The 19,566-nt window shown below is 38.9% G+C and overlaps 1 protein-coding gene across 1 annotated transcript in view; it reads right to left on the reverse strand.

Annotated features, from left to right (window-relative positions):
- APBB1IP (amyloid beta precursor protein binding family B member 1 interacting protein) overlaps nucleotides 1-19,030 on the reverse strand; it is a 44,210-nt gene extending 25,180 nt beyond the window's left edge. Inside the window, 4 exon segments of the mRNA XM_088150528.1 lie at nucleotides 316-605; nucleotides 1,381-1,468; nucleotides 6,455-6,526; nucleotides 18,825-19,030. Coding sequence (XP_088006654.1) covers nucleotides 316-605; nucleotides 1,381-1,468; nucleotides 6,455-6,526 — 450 coding nt within the window. The 5' untranslated portion in view covers nucleotides 18,825-19,030.
- Nucleotides 19,031-19,566: the final 536 nt, after the last annotated feature.

A 19,566-nucleotide genomic window follows, 5' to 3' on the forward strand; every position in this document is an offset into this window, starting at 1 on the left:
AGAATAACCACTGGCCTGTTCCACAGAGGACTTCCTCAACATGAAATATTTGTTAGATTTATATCCTGCCTTTCCTCTAGGAGCCTAAGTAAGCAAACATTACATTCCTTCCTCAACCTTTTTTGAGTAACAAAAGCTTCCGAGATTCTATTTAAATAAATATTCTTGCAGAACAAACCATTACAAAAGTTAGACATTCTTTGAATGCAACAGAAACTGACATTTTGATAAGCCAGTTTATCTCGTGCATTGGTGTGTGGCTATCTTGAGAATATGAAGACAAGAACTTCTTCAGAGATTCTCCTGTTTGCTAACCTGAGTGAGTGGTTCGAGAGGGATGGCTGGAGCTGGTGGTGGTGGCAGCAATGGCGTTTCTGCAGAGGGAACTGGTAACTCATTCTTAGCAAGTGGGGTAGTATTATTTAGTATTGATTGATTTCCACAAATAGGGGTAGGCTTTGCTGGTGGCTGAGTCATGGCAGCTTGCTCATAGTAAGAGCTATCCTTCGGTTCTTGGAATGTGGTCTTTTCTACTTCACTGATGTCTGCTATAAGATCGGCCATTAAAGTATCTAAATCAGTATCTTCCAATGCATTCAAGGATTCTGTTAAGGAAAAAGGTAAACACATCAGAGATCTTCTCCAATGTTATTAAGGAACAGTAGTTCCACGTACATTGTTAGATGGTCTTCCACAGATAGTAATAGGCAACACTTATAGATTCAAATAATTCTTGGGATTCTTCTAAAGCAATGACAGCATCCTTTCATAAGATGATTTATCACATTCGAAAATATTATGCTAGAGAAACCTGCTTATGCCTTTTCTCATAAGAAGGCTTCGCAACCTGTTGCCTTTCTGATGGGTTGACTACAACTTTATCATTCCCAACATGAATTATTATAATTAATGGAAACAGATGTGACTAACAGCTGGGATATATATTTCAAAATGAAGGATTTATTAATATTTGTTATCTGGTAAGCTATGAGCTAGGTTTTGTGCAATTTAACATTACATTATACTTAATAATTTGATAGTGAGATGGTTCAAAAATAGGACACATTGTTTTTTCTCTTCCCTCCCTTTGCATGTTACCTGATTAAAGGTCTTGGAAAGCTTGCAAATACATTGAAAAACTTCTATTATTCTTCACCTCAATTTTAGATCAATAGGAGGTTTGGGGAAACATTCTAAAACTTTAGTTTTTATAATGTCAACCTTATAAATTCATCTTTTTAAGACTAGGCAGAATTAATTACACACACACATTAACAAATAATTTTGGAAGAGAACAAAACCAGTTTAATTTTCTTCTTCTCATACTTTTAATCCACATATGAAAATATGTCCAATGGAATTTTTTTTTTTAGTACTTACCATTTAAATCTTTGAAACCAACTGCAAAATTAAACTCAGCATCAGGTAACTTTTGGGGTGGGGTAGGCATGGCTTCCACTTCTAAACTCTGATAAAAAAAAAGAAAAGAACAGTTTTAAAGTTTTAAAGCCTTTAAAATTTTCTATGATGGGAAGCACATTTATATTTCTATTGGCTCTTTTTTTCTATAGGAAATGTTTTGTTTTTGAATTATGAATCCTACAATCCTTTTCTCCAGAATGTTTTCCTCAACTGTAATATCACATGCATACATATGCATACACCCAAATGCATATTACAGGAAAAATAGCTTTTGAATGATTACTTATTGTATCTGTAGGATGAACAACATAACACATTTGAAAAGATAAAGAAAAATTAGCACATGAAACTTGGCCAATCATAGCTCCAAAGAATGTCTTTCTTCTTCGCAACAGTGTTTATTGCAGAAACATTACCCAGAGAAATGGGAGCTCATAAGAACTTAAGAAAAACCATGGTGATTATGTCAAAGGATTGTCCAGTCCAGCATTCTGTTCTCACAGCGGACAACCAGATGCTCATGAGAAACCCACAAGCCATATATAAAAGTGACACATCTCTTTTTCAGGAACTAGTATTGGTATTCTCCAGATGTACTGATACTATAATTTCCAGAATGTAAAATTCTTAGTGATCCTGGCTAAAGTCGCAACAAATCTGGGACTTTATTAAATGTACTCTCTTATTAGTGCACAAAATTATTTAACACTAAAATACTGACTTAATAAACCATTAAAATATTAAAAGACATGTTACACTGTTAATTTATTTAATTTCATTACAGTTATAAGCCAGTGCCAATATTTAAATTCTGGCAATCAATATAATATATTGCTTCCAATAATTTTTACCTCACAAAATGTTGAGCTCTTTCTTATAACAGTGCTGTATTTGCCAGATACACATAAAAAACAGATGGACCTTCAGCCACACCATCCCAGCCATCATCTTGACTTGTTTGACCACATCCTGAAGACACCCCAGGTGACCAGGGTCCATGGTTAAACTTGATTGACTGATTACATGTATGTGCCATCAAGTTTTCAACTCCTAGCAACCACCTTGATTTTCTCCATGACAATCCACCCCTAACCTGTTCTTTCAGGTCTTCCAATGGTGCACGCATCGCCATGATAAATGAGTCTATTCACCTTGCTGCTGGTTGTCCACTTCTTCTCTTTCCTTCCACCTTTCCCAGCATTAGAGCCTTCTCCAGAGAGCTAGGTCTTTGCATAATGTGTCCAAAGTAGGATAATTTCTTAATTCAGGTACACCTCTCCTACAACTATCCCAGGTGCTAATCATCATGATAATGAATTTCATAGTTTAACCATGTGCTACATGAAAAAGTACTTCCTTTTAGCTGGATCTGTACAACATGCCAGCTTGTTGGAACTGAGTTAGGTTAAATATGTACTAAGAATCTGAAAAATGGGTTCAATTGAGTAAGCTGCAGTTAGGTTAACCACAAATAAACATACGATGTGAACTCACCGAGTGTCTAACTTGAATTTCTCACTATTTACCTTACAAAAGGTCAGTAGTGGAAGTAGCACCATGCTGTAACTACTACTTCTTTAGGGGAAGAAGTAGTACTTGGGGAAAAAATGAAGCAAAATAGCTATGTCTGCATAGCACTTCTTTCAAAAGCATTGCACAACCCTGGTAAAATCTCTAGGATTCAGGGAGAACCTGAAACCTGGAGAGGGAATGCCAACCTAACAGCGCCTCTCCCACCACTGATGTGAAATTACATTTCACAATAGTGCTTAGTGTTCGTATTGTTCTTCATGTGCTTCAAGGGCCAATCACATTTTCACAGATCTACTTCTGTTCTGAGCATTTAAAAATCAACTATTAGAATCAAAGCATGCCAGCGGGAGTCTCCCACTCACAGTAAATCAATCAATCCCAGCTTTGACAAGAGAAGATTTCATTACCAGAAGCGCAGACCAAGAAGAATGGGCTAACCAGCTCTTCCACAATTTAAGGTAGGGAGGACAACGGAAGGAGAGGTGGAAGGTGTGGACAGCAGTGGAGAATGAGGGAGCAGGAGTCGAAAACAATTTGATGGCAGATACGTGAATATCTTTCTGCTCTACAGTAACGTAAGTTCTAGCAACTACAGCTGAGATTTATTTTTGTTTATTGGATTTATATGCCACCAAATCTTACAGATGATAACCCATCCATGCGCAGTACTGACACTGACCATCCACTCTCATGGTAAGTTACAAACATCCCAAGACAAATGAAATGGAATTGCAAAGTGCACATGATATATATAGTGGTCTTAAAGTCAAATTAGATAACATGGCAGATCCTGTCATCAGCTCACTTGATTTCCTACATTTTTCCCCTTATACAACATTATACAACAGCCTGCATTAAATCAAGGGTGCGTCATGAGGATAGGATCAGAGAAATAGATATGTAGAGTGTTAAATGCAGAGTTGTGGATTACTGCAATTGTATCTCTCCCCTTCTCAGCAGCCTCCTCCATTTATCCCTTAGCCAAATCTTATTCAAGAAGTTTTAAGAATTTGGAACAATTTAGCTGGATTTTACTAAAGATACTGTTTGAGCATACACAGAATCAAAATTAACTTAATCCCTGAAGAAAAAAGACCACCTCCAAAGAATTTACTGTTTATTTTTCAAGCTACGTATTTTAATGTTATAAAACTGTGCTTAAGTGAATTTAAACTGGTCAATTGACCATCAGTTGAAAGCTGATACTCAACCAGTTTATGAAAACAGCACAAAAGTAGTTCTTTGCTGCTCTTCAAAAAAACAGAATCTAGATCCCCTTTCCCCGACAGGGTGCCCTCCAGATTATGCTGGGATTTTTAAACTCCCAGATAGCATGGCCAAGGCAAGGGGACTGTAATCCCAATTTATCTGAAGAGTGAGATGGAGATGGTTGAGCTGTGTTTATTATTTTTGTTATTTTCATCTGTATCCCAGAATAGGTAAATGCAGACTCAAAGTTAAGAGTACTGTAATTATGCCTGAGATAGACAATACATTAAGTCAACTAGGGATGCTCCTAATGTCATAAACAGTGTCCCTTCACAAGCATCCTGCTATATCTCAGGACCTGCTACAAATGACACACACTGCAAGTATCCAGGAACCCCAAAAGACATGAAGGGGCCTTCAAGGCTTCCACTGTTACCCATGAACAGAAGAATACCCAGGCTGTGTAACAGGATATCCCAGGACATAGACAACAGACACAAATTCCTAAGTATATTCTGGATTGTACCCACATATCTTAATTCTCATTTGCAACTAGGTGTAAAACAAGAAATGAGAAGTAAAAACATTCCAAAGTACGGGGAAAGCTTTATTGAAAATGTGAAGATGTACAGTTCCTCCACTCTGTGACAGAAAACAGCAGACACATTGGGGGAAATAGAGAAGGAAGCTTTAAAACATAGAATATAGAAATAAAGAAATAGAACAAAAGAGGAACTGAGGCAAAAGCCTATTCTGGCAGCAGCCTTGTGGTTGACTCATTTTTTGTATTTTTGAGGGAGCAATCCCAATAACAAGGGTTTGATGGCATTTTTATGAGTGGTTGATCACTACTTTAGATTTGTTGAAAAGGTGATCTGAAATTTCACAAAGGAAGAATAAACAGAGGGAAAAAAACAAGCAGAACAAAATTCTGTCTAATGCCCAGTTTTCCATCTTGCCAGTTTAAGACTGCCAATCCCAGCTAACAGATTTTCCCCTCCCCAATAAATGTGTGCACGTTTCATGCATGGGTGATGTGCCTATACTTACCAGAAGTCACACTGCAAAAAAAGGAAGGAGCCAGCACACCCAGCACACATTCACATGAGTAACGTTATTTGGTTGTAAAATAAAGCGTCCCATTTATAACAGCAATTGATCCTCCAGTAATTCCCCAACCATAGTCTCTGACACAGGCAAGCCATTTGCTCACACAAAAACACATACTTTTGCTACTCTCCATCAAACAGAAGCAGCAAAAAAGAAGGCAAAAACATAATGAAGAGGAATAAGAGGAAACCAGAACTGCCTGGAGAAGGGAAGGAAAAAGGAGGAACAAAACTAGATAGAAATAAACTGAGGGAAATCTCATGGGGTACAAGGGCAAATGTGGGAGAAATATGGTCACCAGCAGCACAAATGGCTGAAGGGGAGATATAGAAGGGCCTTCCAGAGGCCCCAGGTTTTGTCTTCTACTTATAATTTCCACCATGTTTTCCAAAAGTGTCTTTCTTTTGGACCATTTTAATATTATGGTCTGTAAAGAAGTTGTTATGGCCTTGCTGGACTCATCTTCTGATGTGGAGGAGGAGGAAGTAGAGCCAGGGGCTTCTAGGGATGATAGTCCTGGAGGGAGTGGTTCCAGCAGTGTTGAAGCCAATAACTCCACTCTGGCTGAGAACAAGTTTTTCTGCGCTGGTCCTGCTGGTTGCTAGCCAGTAAGATGGCCAGCTGGAATCACCCCCTCCAGGACTATTATCCCTAGAAGCCTCTGGCTCTTCCTTCTCCTCCTCCTCCTCCTCCTCCGAAGACGAGTCCAGCAGGGCCATAACATTAAGAAGAGGTGCAGAAAATCCCCATGAAGTGGCTGGTCAGCACCAGGAGCCGTCCATCTAAATGTATCCAGGATAGCTGCAATTTGCCATGTCCTGGGAATTAAAATAGCTTGGGAGGAAAATGTAAAGTCAATAAATGAGTGTGCAAACTATACTATACAAACCCCAATTTCAGCATAAAGTACCGGGGTGGGTAGGAGGGTTATGGGGCTTTTTTTTTCTTTTGCTTTCAAAGATGCAGTTGAGTGCGCAAACAAGAGAAACTTTGTTTTGATTCCATGACTAGCATTGTTGTATTGCATTGATTTACTCTATCAGTTTAAAAGTCTCACACAAGGAAAAAGTTCTAGCATAAAGGAACAAATGTTTGCAGTTTAATAACTATAAAGGAATAGAAAACTGAAGAGGAGGCAGAAAATTGGATTTATTCTTCCATTTCCCACAGGCATACTTACCTGTGTTAGCAAATCCATTTCCCCCAATAAGTCACTGAACATCTGATCTATATCTTCACATGCTTCCTCCATCTGAAACACAAAGATAAGAAATGGATGTCAATATCATACTTCACCATCTACAAAGAATTTTGCAAACTTTTCTATAGTGGAAAAAGTAGATGTTTTTAGCAAAAATTGAGGGTATCTTTGCTCCAGATGGTACTGAAATTAGTAAAAATAATTAATAAATAATCCTAATTTCGGTCAAACTTGATTCCTGTTGACTTCATGGACACAACATGTAACTTTCTTAGCAATAACAGAGAAATGGCTTACCGTCGTCTTCTTCCACTGGAATAAACTTTCATTTTTGTTTGGGGTAAAAAGCTCTCAAGATTATGATCAAGTAGCACTACTCCAATATGAGTCACTGATCACATCATGTCCTTTTTCTCCTCCAAAACAATATTATCCATTTTCAGTAAAACAGAGTCCTCCTAGAATTTCAGAACTTTGCCCATGAGCACACATTGTCCTGTTAATTCTCCAGAGGCATTGGAGTGAAAAACATCTGCTATGTGAAAAAACAGTGCAAAGTCCTCCATATCTCTTGGCTGCCACGTCATAGTCATCCACATTTTCCTAGCCCAGATATCTGAGAGAGAAAGGCTTTGAGGCACTGAAGGAGGGTGGAGGGTTTCCATGGGGAGGGGACATGGGTGCTGTGTGCATACATGGCTTTATATTGAATGGAAATATGAGAGGAGGAGACTCAAGGGATACCTTGAGTGATTGAGGAGGTGAGGGAAGACCTTCCCAGGACCCAGGCCTGCTGGTGAGGAGGGGAAGAACCAAGCATGTCACCCTCCTCTTCTTCTTCAACTGCCTGCCCTCAATTGCTGTAGCCTGGGGGTGGGGGTCCCATCAGAGGTTTTATTCCTTGAGGCCCACAGCACTCTAATTATGCCCCTAACAGAAGTCCCAGGAAGAAAACACAAAGCAGCTGTTCTATGAAGTGTCTTTGTTTATCTTCTGATGCATTTCAGTAATTCCTTCATGAAGAAAACCTCCATATAATGTAAAATGCCAAGCAAAGGTCTTGTTTCATTTTCATTCAAGGAAATAAGAAATAGTGCAATAAAGAAAGGAATGGGAGGACTTCAACTACAAAGAGATTCTATTTTCAATCTGGGGCTAACTGTATAATTTCCTAGCAAAATATGCAAATCAAGAAATGCAATTTGCCGGGGGTTTACTTTGAGGAATATTTGTTTTTAAACGAATCTACCTTACTAGAAATATGCAGTGTGATCTTCTAACAGGCAAGAAGCACATAGCAAAGGCTTCAGAACAGCACCCAAGGCACCTAAGAAAGCATGGTTCAACCAGATGATGATGATCGATGATGATGGTGAAAGGTTGCACCACTCATAACCTGTCTAATTGCTACATATGGAATCAGTATAAGAAAAGAAAGAAATTGAAGAGTAACCACATAGTTAAACTGATTTTCTTTCTCTCGGTGGAAGAGAAAATGTAGCCTTCTCTCCACCCTCATCCCTGGTCATAATAACTTGTGTCATAAAATTAGTTCTGACAGCATAATTACTGATCAGGTTCAAGATCCAAGATTTACAACATTGATTTAGTTCATATTAGATCTGTTACTTAATTGAAGACTTTTTATTGTTCAGTTACTTATATACATATAAGACTATGCACCAATAATGTTCAATGTGCATTTCTTTGTTTAAATGATACACCCATGCACCAGAACTTCACCTCTTGTGTGAATGAAAAAGAAAGATGCCTCTTCTTAAAAGATGTCTATTGTTCATGGATTTGTAAGTGCTTATATTAAAAAGAATACATCTATTGCCTATTTCGGGGCACATTTAATTCTTAAAATTTGCTTATCGGTTCACTGGATGTGTTAATCAACTAAATTTCGCAACCACAATTTCTATCCTTCCCTTTCAGGCCACAAAAACAAGGAGCAAGTGCAAAAGGAAGTTAGCTTGGGTAGTGGACTCCTTGGGGAAAGTGATTTTATTAGATAAAGTGTTTTGCCCTTTTCAAATATTCATAATTTCTGTTTTATGTTTGTTTCAATCTATTTTTAATTGTGTACATCACCCAGAATCATCATGGAGTTGAGTAGCTTTACAAAGTTGATAAATAAATAGCTCTCCTAGTTCAAAAATTAAAATTACAGTGTTCGGTTTGCTGAATACTGATCAGAACAAAATATCCTTCCCAAACCTGGTGTCCAACAAATGTGCTGGCCTGCAATTCCCAGAAGTCAACCCAACATGCTAGTTAGGAATTCTGGAAGTTGTAATCATCAGACTTTGAAAGTCCCAGCTGAGAAAGGCTATCTCAGAAGAAGACATTGTGAAGTTGATGTGATATCAAATACACAGTTCACATATTGTGAGAAGCCATATGTTAGTTTGTGCAATTAATGACAATTAGCTGGTTTTATACAATATACCACCAAAACAAACCACATTACGGTTAACTGTGTTACTGAATCAGGCCTAAGAATCCATGAGATCTGAATGCATTACTGCCACAATGATCCATGCTATTTTTCTAAAGTATCAGGAATCTGGCTGAAGCAATCAACACTTTATCATTTCCTAGGTCACAAAGCACACTATCAGCAATAAGTAGAGATAATAAGCTAGAAGAGTGTTTAATTTTTTTTCTCTGAACCACTTCCCACTTTTAAAAATTATGAAAGATCCCAACATTTGTTTGTATCTTTATCAATATTTACTGTATTAAAAATTAAAATTGATGCATTCGTTTTCACTACCACTTCTCACAATTGTTTGATGGGATTTTAATATTATATTATTTTTCAACATAGGGTGACAATTTTGATTTCATGGACCCTTGAGAGAATCTTGGGGGATCCCCAGGGGTCCTCAGACTACACTTTGAGAACCACTGAGCTAGAAGGTCTTTAGACATGCCTTTATAATCTGAGGAGAGTCAAAGATCATAACGGAAAAAGTCTACTCCACAGGGGCATTAATTATCTTATGTACAGTCCCATTTTTTCAGGTAATTCAGATATAATTTGCTTTATTAAGAATTTATATTTCACAGTTCACAACAAAAGCTTTCTCAAGACAACAAACAGGATGTTCTGTGATTTCTGGGACAATTCCTTTGATCTGCCTCTGCAAAGAGCAGCACTACTAACAAAATAATACAGTTTTCACAGCTTAATGGAAAGCCAAGAAGTCAGGGGATAAATGAAACTTGGGAGGTAAGCTACTCCCAGTGTAAGAGCCACATCAAGGTCTGTCTCCAGGTATCCTGTGCCAGCAGTTACAATTGCAGGAGGTCAGATGTAGATCAGAGGTCTTTGTGTTAGCTATAAATCTCACTCCCGTGCAGGAATGGGAAAACTCAGGAAGAGCAAAGAAGCTTATTTCAGAAGCCAAGATTTCACAGAGACAAATCCAAAATCTAATCGTCAGATTTGAATGTAGTCTCATACCAGTCCAAAGATCAACCAGGGAATCAGAGGCAGCGCATATTCAGGAAGTCAGGCCTAAGGTTGGAAAACTGTTCGCTAACAGAATTCTGACACCCAAACCCTTCTTTATAATACTGAGTCAGGCATGCCTTTTCTCCTGATTCTCTGTTCTCCTCACTTGATCTTTCTCCATGAGTGAGGGCTGAGGATTTTTTTCCTGCTCAGGCTCTGGATCATCTGACAGAGCCTGATGTTGTGCTTCTCTAACAGGTGCTGATTCTGACTTCTCCAGACCTGCAAGCTCCTCCTTCAACTGCTGGCTCTTGAGTTGCACGGTCAGAACCTGTCAAGCTCTGCTCCTCCAGTTCAGAGTCTGTGTGATGGAATGGTTTGGGGAAGGCCGCGCTCGGGGAGATAAGCATTTCTTTAGCCCCCAGAATGAGCATGGGAAGGTGAAGAGGATGAGACTGGCACCACCCTAAGGAATTCACAGTGTTTGCTTGCTGGCTTGGGAAATTTAGATTCAGTCTGGTGAGATTCTGCCTTGTGGGTGGAAACTAATAAATGCAATAGAACTGTATCTGTACTGCCTCGTGGAGTTCTTTGGGCTGAACCTGACAGTCTGGCACATGAAACAGACCTGGGTTCTATCTTCATAATCTCTCTTGGGATGAGAAACCGGAGCATCTTCTCTCAAAATGTTTTCACAGAATGGGCAGAAGCATCAGTGGATACCATCCTGCCTGTAGACGGGAAGCCACCCATGGAGAGCCTTCTAAGTTAGCAGCAGCACACCTGGAACCTGGCAACCAATGTAGGGACTGAAGCAATGAGTTATGCTGCTGAATGGCTTATCACTGCCAACAGCTCGGCCACCAGGGTTTGGACCAACTGAGCTTTCTGGGTTGTCTTCAGAGACAGGCCTGTGTATTACTGGAGGCAAAATGCACAACACTGAAAACCTCTCTACATTTGCGCTCCTTCCCTCCTTTCCATTGGAGGATTTGCATGACTATTTTTATTGCAGAATCAAGTGGCTTAATCATAATTTACTTCCTGACATATTTTTCCATAATAAGTGTGACTGCTTGAATAATGAGAGTGCATAATAATGAGAGTGCCTTTGTAAAAAAAAAAAAAAAAAAAAGCTGTGGACATTAATTGGTTATTTTGATGCCTGCAGGCTTATAAGCTGTCAGTGCAGGAGAGTTCATAGCAAATATATTTATAATAGGCATCATTAATAATTTGTGCATTTCAAAAGAGTAGGCAAGTTGGCTTTAACTAGATACAAAAAAATTATGGAGAATTCTAAGCATACTTCCTTTGAATTAAGTCCCTTGGAAATCAGTGGAGCTTCAAATAAGCACGATAATGACTTGTGATCACAGAAAATTCCGTGCAGCACAATGAAACAGAACAAAAAACCTAGTTGATAAATGCTTGCTATTTATTCAGCACACTGTCATTGAGGGTTCTAATTCATTTTTCCTGGCCAACAGCTTTTTAACATATTGTCAATCAAATATTATATAAGGTAGCAGAATTAACTGTTTTCTGTTGGAAAGAAAATGTTTCAGCTATGAATACATGTGTGTGAAGAATGTTTGCAACACTCTAGCATGGTCCAGAAGTCTCTGAATATCATAAATGAACAACAGTGAAAGTTACAGACAAATAGACCAATGATCCGAACAGATTACTGAGAGGAACCATTAGCAACGGCCCCTGGGTGTAGCCAAGTAGCAAACAATTCAAGGTGGCTAACATTTATGAGAGACACAGTGGCTGTATACAAAGAGGCTGGTTTAACTTCAGTGATACAAGCAAATTTTGCATTGAGGCAGCTGAAATGACAGATTGGGCTCCAGAATGAATGTCACATTCCATATTCCAGAAAAATGATGCACCTTGCCTAGAATATTTATTTAGAGACTTTCAGAGAACTCTTGAGATCCTTTCAGCAGTATTCTCTTATTTTTTTTCTCCAAGAAAACATGTGGCAAAGCTATGTTCAGTAGATCCTTTTTGGCCAATATAGCCATTGTTGGATTCAGTGATGGGTTCAAATTCTGGATCACTAAAGGATGGTTGACAGTCTTCTTGCACTGGTGTAGGGTTGCTACTTCCTTTGTATCATGACAGCAGTTCATGGAAGACAAGAATCATTGCCTTTAATGCATCTACAAATCTAAGCTTGGGCTTTGTTCTGACATTTTAGTAGACTTTCTCCAATACAAATGCCATTTATCAGCACTAAGGGAGATAGACCCATTTTTTAATCACATCTTACACTCTCTCCTCTGCCTAGACTCACAAAAACACTTCATGCAGGCATTATTTTTTTTTGCTAAATGTGTTGAGGTACCAACAGTCTTAACACCCTCTTTGGTAAACGGATGTACCACAATTTAGCACAATGTTTCTCAGCATCAGTAACTTTAATATGCATGGACTTCAAGTCCCAGAACTCCCCAGCTGGGAAGTTCTGGGAGTTGAAGTCCATGCATCTTAAAGTTGCTGAGGTTCAGAAACACTGATTTAGCACACAGAGGCACCTTTGATTGGATTGTTCATTTAACGTTCTTCTCTTGTGGGATAAGAGAGCCATTACATTCTAAACTGGGCACACGGTATGCAGAAAGTCACATTCTAGCAATTTTCCAGCACTGATAAACTTCATGTGTATCTTGAACTCTGAAAAGCCACGCTACCTCTGAATTCTTGGAGATACAAACTTGGTGCCAAATTAAAGAAAGGTGCACCCACAGCACAGTGCATAGCAATTACTCCCTCATTAACAATCAGATTTTGAAAGCATTGATACTATAGCTTTAAAATCATTGTGAAAATACAGATCTTCTTTCTTTCACTAATTCAAATTATTTATTATAACTTGGAGCTAGGAGACTGAGGTATCTAATTCTAGAATGTCAATGCATGAATTAGGGAGCAATGCAAAAGAAAAAAGAAACAGGGCTTTCTATTACATTCACTAAGTTGATTCTTATCACATAAATGGCATTGCAAAGTCTCATCCCCAAACAGATGGGCCATCAGCAGTTGTAATTTCTGGCACTCCAACATTCATTAATATGGCATCAAATCAACACATGCTCTTCAGGCAGGTTGGATTTATGGATATTTGGATTATTAGCCCCCCAAATTATATAATAACAAGCTCAGATGTGTTCTTGTAGTCAGAAAAGTAGTTAATGTGGCAAATTGCCTGGTTGGTTTCCCTTGATTGTTATACATGGACATCGCCAACAACTTGAATTTACATTTGATATTATTTATTTAGTTAATTATTAAATTTATATGCCGCCCATCGCCCCCAGAGGGTGACTGGTGATTATTTACAAGGCTAACTTTGTACAGTACTGTTAGTTAACCGTTGTCTCATCAGTTCTTCCATCAGAGAGGCTTCTTCCTTCAACCAAGTTTCTCTCCACTGTGAAATGACAACATGTCAGTCTTGCAATGTGGCCTTTATACTTTGAGATTTATCAGGAGAAAGGAAGGAAAAAGACAGACTAACAGTAGATGAAATGGTGTCTTTTTACAAAACGACAGGGTACCTTTTCAGCCTGATTAACTATCCTCCAGGGACAAAATGATTTGCATCCAAGGAGAATCACCAGGGCTGGAGAGTACTTTTGTTATAAATAAAGCCACCTCTATACAGGTTCAAAGTCACTAGTCAGTTGGGCAGTCTGAGAAATCTAAGTTATAAACAAACAATTGTTCAGATTGCAATCAACAAACTGAAATTACCTTCACATATTTAAATTTGCCACCAACCCACTTCTTCTATCCAATGTGTTAAAATTACTTTCAAAAGATTTTCCCCATCCCCAACACTTGACGTAAGCCTAGCTTTTACACAGCACTATAGAAGCCATCATTTTCCAAATACCTGAAAATGTTGAAATATTCTATATGTAAATACCTAGACAACATTATTAGAATTGCACAATTTTCTAATTCTAATAAAATTCTAGTTCTAGTTCATTAATCAAATTAATTGTTTATCTTACCCAGTGTTTCTCAACCTTGGCAATTTTAAGATGAGTGGACTTCAACTCCCAGAGTTCCCCAGCCAGCATCTTAATGTTGCTAAGGTTGAGAAACACTGATCTTATGAATGTGTTTTATTTTACTGCTAAGAAATGCAATCCACATTGCAGGCTCACACAAGCTAATTCTCAGAAAGTACACAGATAGCAAACATCCCACTTCACACCTTATCTTGAGTGTGCATTAAGTCACATCCTTCATCACTACACAATAAGCTAAAATTGGTATGTACAGCTTTCCTGTTCAATTACACTTCTACACCTATCAAAAATAATGTTAGTTGCAGCAATTAAAGGTATAGCTTTATACTTATAAAACACATCTGGTTTTACTACTATAGTCCTAGAGTATTTTCAGGTTCATGATTACATGGATTTACAGAATGAATTTTACAATGACGCGTACATGCATAAAACAAAGCAAAAGAGATGGGGAACTTTTTTCAGTTAAACTAACTTATTTTTATCTTCCTCTTCTTCCAAGGACTGTAACAGGCATGGCAGTCTTGTGGTATGGGGGGGGGGGGGATTGACCCCTTTTGGGAAAGTTTAGAGGATTGTGTTGGGTTTTATTTACTCAAAAGCAGTTCATTAAGCTTGGTGTAGACTTAACATGACTATTTTGTTTCCCAAAATTGCTATTTTGCTGCTGAATTTCAATATCCTAGTCTTTGGGGATTCTGGGATATGGCTGCAGAATTTACCTATACCCCAAAAGCCTCTGTGCTAATGGATTAAATCTGAAAAATGAGTGAAAATTGAAAGAAAAAGAGTTTAGAACATTTTTCCAAAAGACAGCATAACACCCCACACATATGAAGCCTAATAATAAATATATTTCCACATAACCTACAGCACAAAATACTTAAATCTAAATAAGTCTTTTAAGTGTTTTAGTTGATTCAGTTACACTAAACTGAATATCACTTATTTTAAGAACATCACTTACCCAGCTCATTGTAGTGTTAACTTATAATAAGGTAAAGATAAATTGAACTGTTGGTTTTCTTGACACCAATATGGACATGGTCTAACATTTCTTTCTTCCTGGATGTTTTTCAACTGCCCAGTTAGCCTAAAGTTCTTGAATTTTGTCTTCCATCCAAGTACTAAGGTACTTTTTTAGATCAGCTAAGATGGGTCAGGCACTAATTACAATACCAGAAATCAAATTCTTACCTCCATTCAGCCATGAAGCCAATCATATGATGATTGTGGGCCAAACTCTACTGGCTGTTGGAAAAATAAATGGAAGTGTGGCTTGTGTATCTACAGAGGAATGCATTCCAATGATCTATACCAGTTTAAAAAGTTTTTAAACTTTTTTCTCCCAGGATCCCTTGCCCAAAAAAGCCTTTGTATGGATTATATGCATTGATATTTACCATATTAAAAATTAAAACTGACACATTTGCTGCCACTACTGCTTCTTACAATTGTATGATGGGATTTTAATATTGTATTATTTTTCAACATAGGCTGGCAAATAATTTTGATTTTGAAGACTCCTGAGAGATTCTTGGGGGACCACACTTTAAAAAAGACTGATCTATACCATCCTGAGCTTCTTGGCAGAAGGCAGAACTAAAATGCAGAATGTATAACTGTGCATAAAACTACACTTTGTAGCTATGATGGTTATTTAAAAAGTTTCACATGGCAAAGCTTCTAAATTAAATTAAATAAGAAAGGAGTGTGCTCAAACAACCTCTGTTACTCTCAACTAGGTATGTCTGTTTGGGTTAATACTCTCATGCCACACTCATGGCCTTTCAGAGGCTGGTAAAAGCCCAGCTTTTCCAGAAGGCCTTCAGAGATTGACTATAGCGCCATGGGTACTTAAATATTTGGTATTTTTGCTTTATTGATTTAATATTTACTGTTATTATTTAACACCTGCAAACTGTCTAGAGCCCTTTACATTTGAAGCAGTAAATACATTTCACCAATAAAAAACAAATAACAATTAAATAATTCTACTTTGATTTGCATCACACTAAATGCCAATGCAAAACTCTGTTTATTTTTATTTCTCCTGTTTTGTATTGTTTTGAACATTCTGGGACTGAATCTCCTATGAGAAGTATGTTGAATCATTACACCTCTCAAATAGCTCCTTCTAGCGTTAATCACCTTTAAAAAATATTACAGTATAGCAAAAAGGAAGGAGGTCATCAGGGGTATCTGCAGGATAGGGTCAAAAAAGTGAACATGACAGCCATGATGGCATGATCAAAGCTCTGCCTGTTTCTTTATGTGGAAACAGGCAGAGCTTTGATGGCACCATCGCAGCTGCCATCTTAACCTGTTTGAACACATCCTGCAGACACCCTTGGAGGTCCTGGAAAACACACTGGAGATTTTTGGGACAGTGTTGTGGGGGGCAGGGGGAGAGGAAGCAGATACTTCTTCCTAGGAGTATTTCTTCCTGTTGTAACTTTCCCTGTCAGATCAAACTGGTCCTTAACAGCCATTATAAAAGTGCAGAGATTCAAGGATGCTACATATGTGGGCTCATAAGTCCAGAATGAAAATCAACATTTCTGGATAAACTCCAAGGTATGTTCAAGTTAGCATTGTGAAATTGCTGCATGCGTCGAGATATATTTTAGCATGCTTTCAACATCTGAGAGTTGCCCAGCTTCGAAAGACCCTTGACATTATAGCAGTTAATCAGGGAACGGAAATGAAATCTAACCTCTTTCTCCTCCAAGATAATATTAGCTGCTAACTTGGAAATATACAACACAGCTTCTGTTAATCGTTATCTTTTTTTTTTTTTTTAACTAAAACAACCTAATTCCTTCCTTTTCTATTCTAGGATAATATTAACTGCTGCCTAACTAAAAATATGCAATGTGGGTTTTGTAATATATTTACCAGATTGTAAAAACAAGCTCAGTTCCTGCAGATTTTATGGACATCTCCACAGTTTTCTTGATGATGTTACGGAAATAGTTTGCCACCACCTCTTCTGGAATGTTTTTGATTTCTCAGTCTAGCCTGGAAGTCTCCCACACAAATCCCAACCAGGCCCAGCCCTGCTTAGTTGCCAATCCCAGATAAAGTTGGCCACTTACTGAGGCTTACTGAACTGTATCAAGGCCAAAGGTATACTTTATGGTTTGGGGGTAACTCTAAAACCAATAAAGTCTGTGCTTCAAATGCATATGAAAATGTTGCTCTAAACAGAACATAAAATGTGTGATTCATCACAATGTTCGTCAGAGTCCGAGTTGGGTGGTTAGTAAATTTAAATAAATAAATGTTTCAAAAGTAACATTCAACTTAAATATTCTTAACCTGGGGTGGGGGGGGAGAGACTGAACCTTTTGCTTATCCCCAGCTATATTTTGTGACTTGCATCTGCTCTTTCTCATGCACAGAAAAAGGGGAGAGGAAGAGATTTTATTTCTATATCACTCTTCCTCCTAGTCAGAGAAGCCCAGAGCCATTTACAAGAGAACAGAAACTTCCTTAAATAAAACAATAGCAATATAATATAAATAAATAAAACAAATCATCCTTAAAATAAATTTTAAAAATCCAGAATGATAATTATTTTGCTGTAGCTTTAAAAGATTCAGAGGCTGTGGTGGAAATTCACGCTGTGTTGCAAGAGTCAAGCAACATTACCTTGTGTATTTTTTTGTGGCAGGAAGTTTTGCAGAATTGGCAAAACCGCCATATAGAGAAGTGAGCAAATTTGTATTTCAGATCTACACCGGAAGAGAGCTTCTGAAGAAACTGCCATGCTTTTGGCACCTCTTCCCTCCCCCGTTTCCACACCAACACACTTCTGATTAAAATCCTTAGGCAGACCTTAATACATAAAATAAGATATGTATGATCTGAACCAGCTGCAAGCCATGTTCTTTGAACAGGAATAGGCATAAAATGAGGATTTTAAAAAAAAGCAGCGACTGCTCATTTGTGTGAAGAAAAGGCACTCTATACATGCTCAGAAGCTGTATAATCTCCTTTTTGGAATACCTTCCATCAAAGCATCCTGACAGATCATATCAAATCTCTCACACTGCATTCTCAATTAATTACAACAGAGCCTGCCCTACCATTTGTAAAAAAATATCACAAGCAATTGCGATACACTATAACATAGAGAGAGGAGTAGGAACTTCATCCAGGAGAAATGTTCATATTGCCCCTATAGACAGCTTGAAAGGGGGTGGGAGAAATACCGTCCTATGGAATATTTGGCAAAAGTGTGTAGAATGGAGGTCTGTGGGTTTATCCTGTTTGCTTACTTTATAAAACCCCTGAGATTCACCAAGTGGATCGTTTGTTGCAAAAACCTAATCCTTAGAATGAACAAAACCAGGATCTTACTGGACCTGGGTAGGGCATACAGTCCTTGCATAAAACTCCACTCCTTAGTTACTGTAACTTTACTTCATTTCAGCAACTGGAATAAGTGCTGCTGCTGTTTAATCATTCAAAAACCGATCAAGTAAATCCAGAGTCAAGTTCAAAAATTCAGCCCACCCTTGATCTGGATGCCCGAAAAGAGGCCTTACAAGTGATCACTGCGCCGATATCATTACACATGACGCTGCATTTAATGCCCCCACCCACGAAAAGAAAAGAAAAGAAAAGAAAAGAAAAGAAAAGAAAAGAAAAGAAAAGAAATCCTTTCAACATTCAACCGAATTTTGCAAGCAAATCAGGCTTCCACTTTTTTCGGGTCGTTGTAATGGGGCACTTAGGACAAACCATCGCCCGCCACGAGGGGAGAGAAGTCGAACCAGAACTACTACTGGCTGGCACCAACTCCAGCGGATTTTCCTCCAAAGCCTACCTTGCCGGGTTTTGCTGCGGCGCTAACCTGCAGGGTTCAAGCGCTACCGAGTACCTGCGCAACCTGCGGAGAAGCCAATCGGGGAAGAGTGGAGAGCGCGCGCTCGGTCGCGACTGGCTCGTGCCCCAGCCAAGCGGCCGTGCGGGCGGGCGTGCGGGCGGGCAGGCGAGCCGCCGGGACGAAGGCAGCGAAGCGCTCCGTTTCCACGCCCGACCGCTCGGCGGGCTGCTCCGATGGAGGAAGTGATGCGGAGCAGAATACCGGCCACTAATTGGGAGGGGTGCGCGAGGACGACTACTGGGTGGAGGTGAAGGTTCCGGGCAGAGATAAAACAACGGGACGTTTCCTAGAATGTCCCTGAGAGAAAAATTTGCCCTGCCTTATCTTGCCTCACTTCTTTTTGCTTGAATGAGATCTGATCTCCCGAAACAGGAAGCAGGTTGAGCCTCGTTTGGTTACAGTCAAGCTGAAGAGCGTTTCCTAGTTGCACCTACCCGCAACGGGGCCAGGGCGATATCTTTCTTGCTCTTCTCCGCGACGTTGCCTTCATGTCGTTCTCCGCCCAAAGGCAAGGCAGCCTTAAATTGTCCTTAAAGCAGTTTAAAAACTTAAAGGAGTGTTTTCCCACTTTTTCCAACCTAGTCCAAGGGAAGCCACAAGCTTTAGGCTTTGCCATTCAGTTCCTTCCAAGGGCCTTCTGTAATTGGTAGTTTGTATCAGCACTTGAATGCCGGGGACTTCC

This window comes from Python bivittatus, unplaced genomic scaffold, assembly GCF_059951505.1.
Source record: "Python bivittatus isolate LINGU-HERP-01145 unplaced genomic scaffold, Pbiv_v1 ctg000610_np1212, whole genome shotgun sequence".
Taxonomy (NCBI): domain Eukaryota; kingdom Metazoa; phylum Chordata; class Lepidosauria; order Squamata; family Pythonidae; genus Python; species Python bivittatus.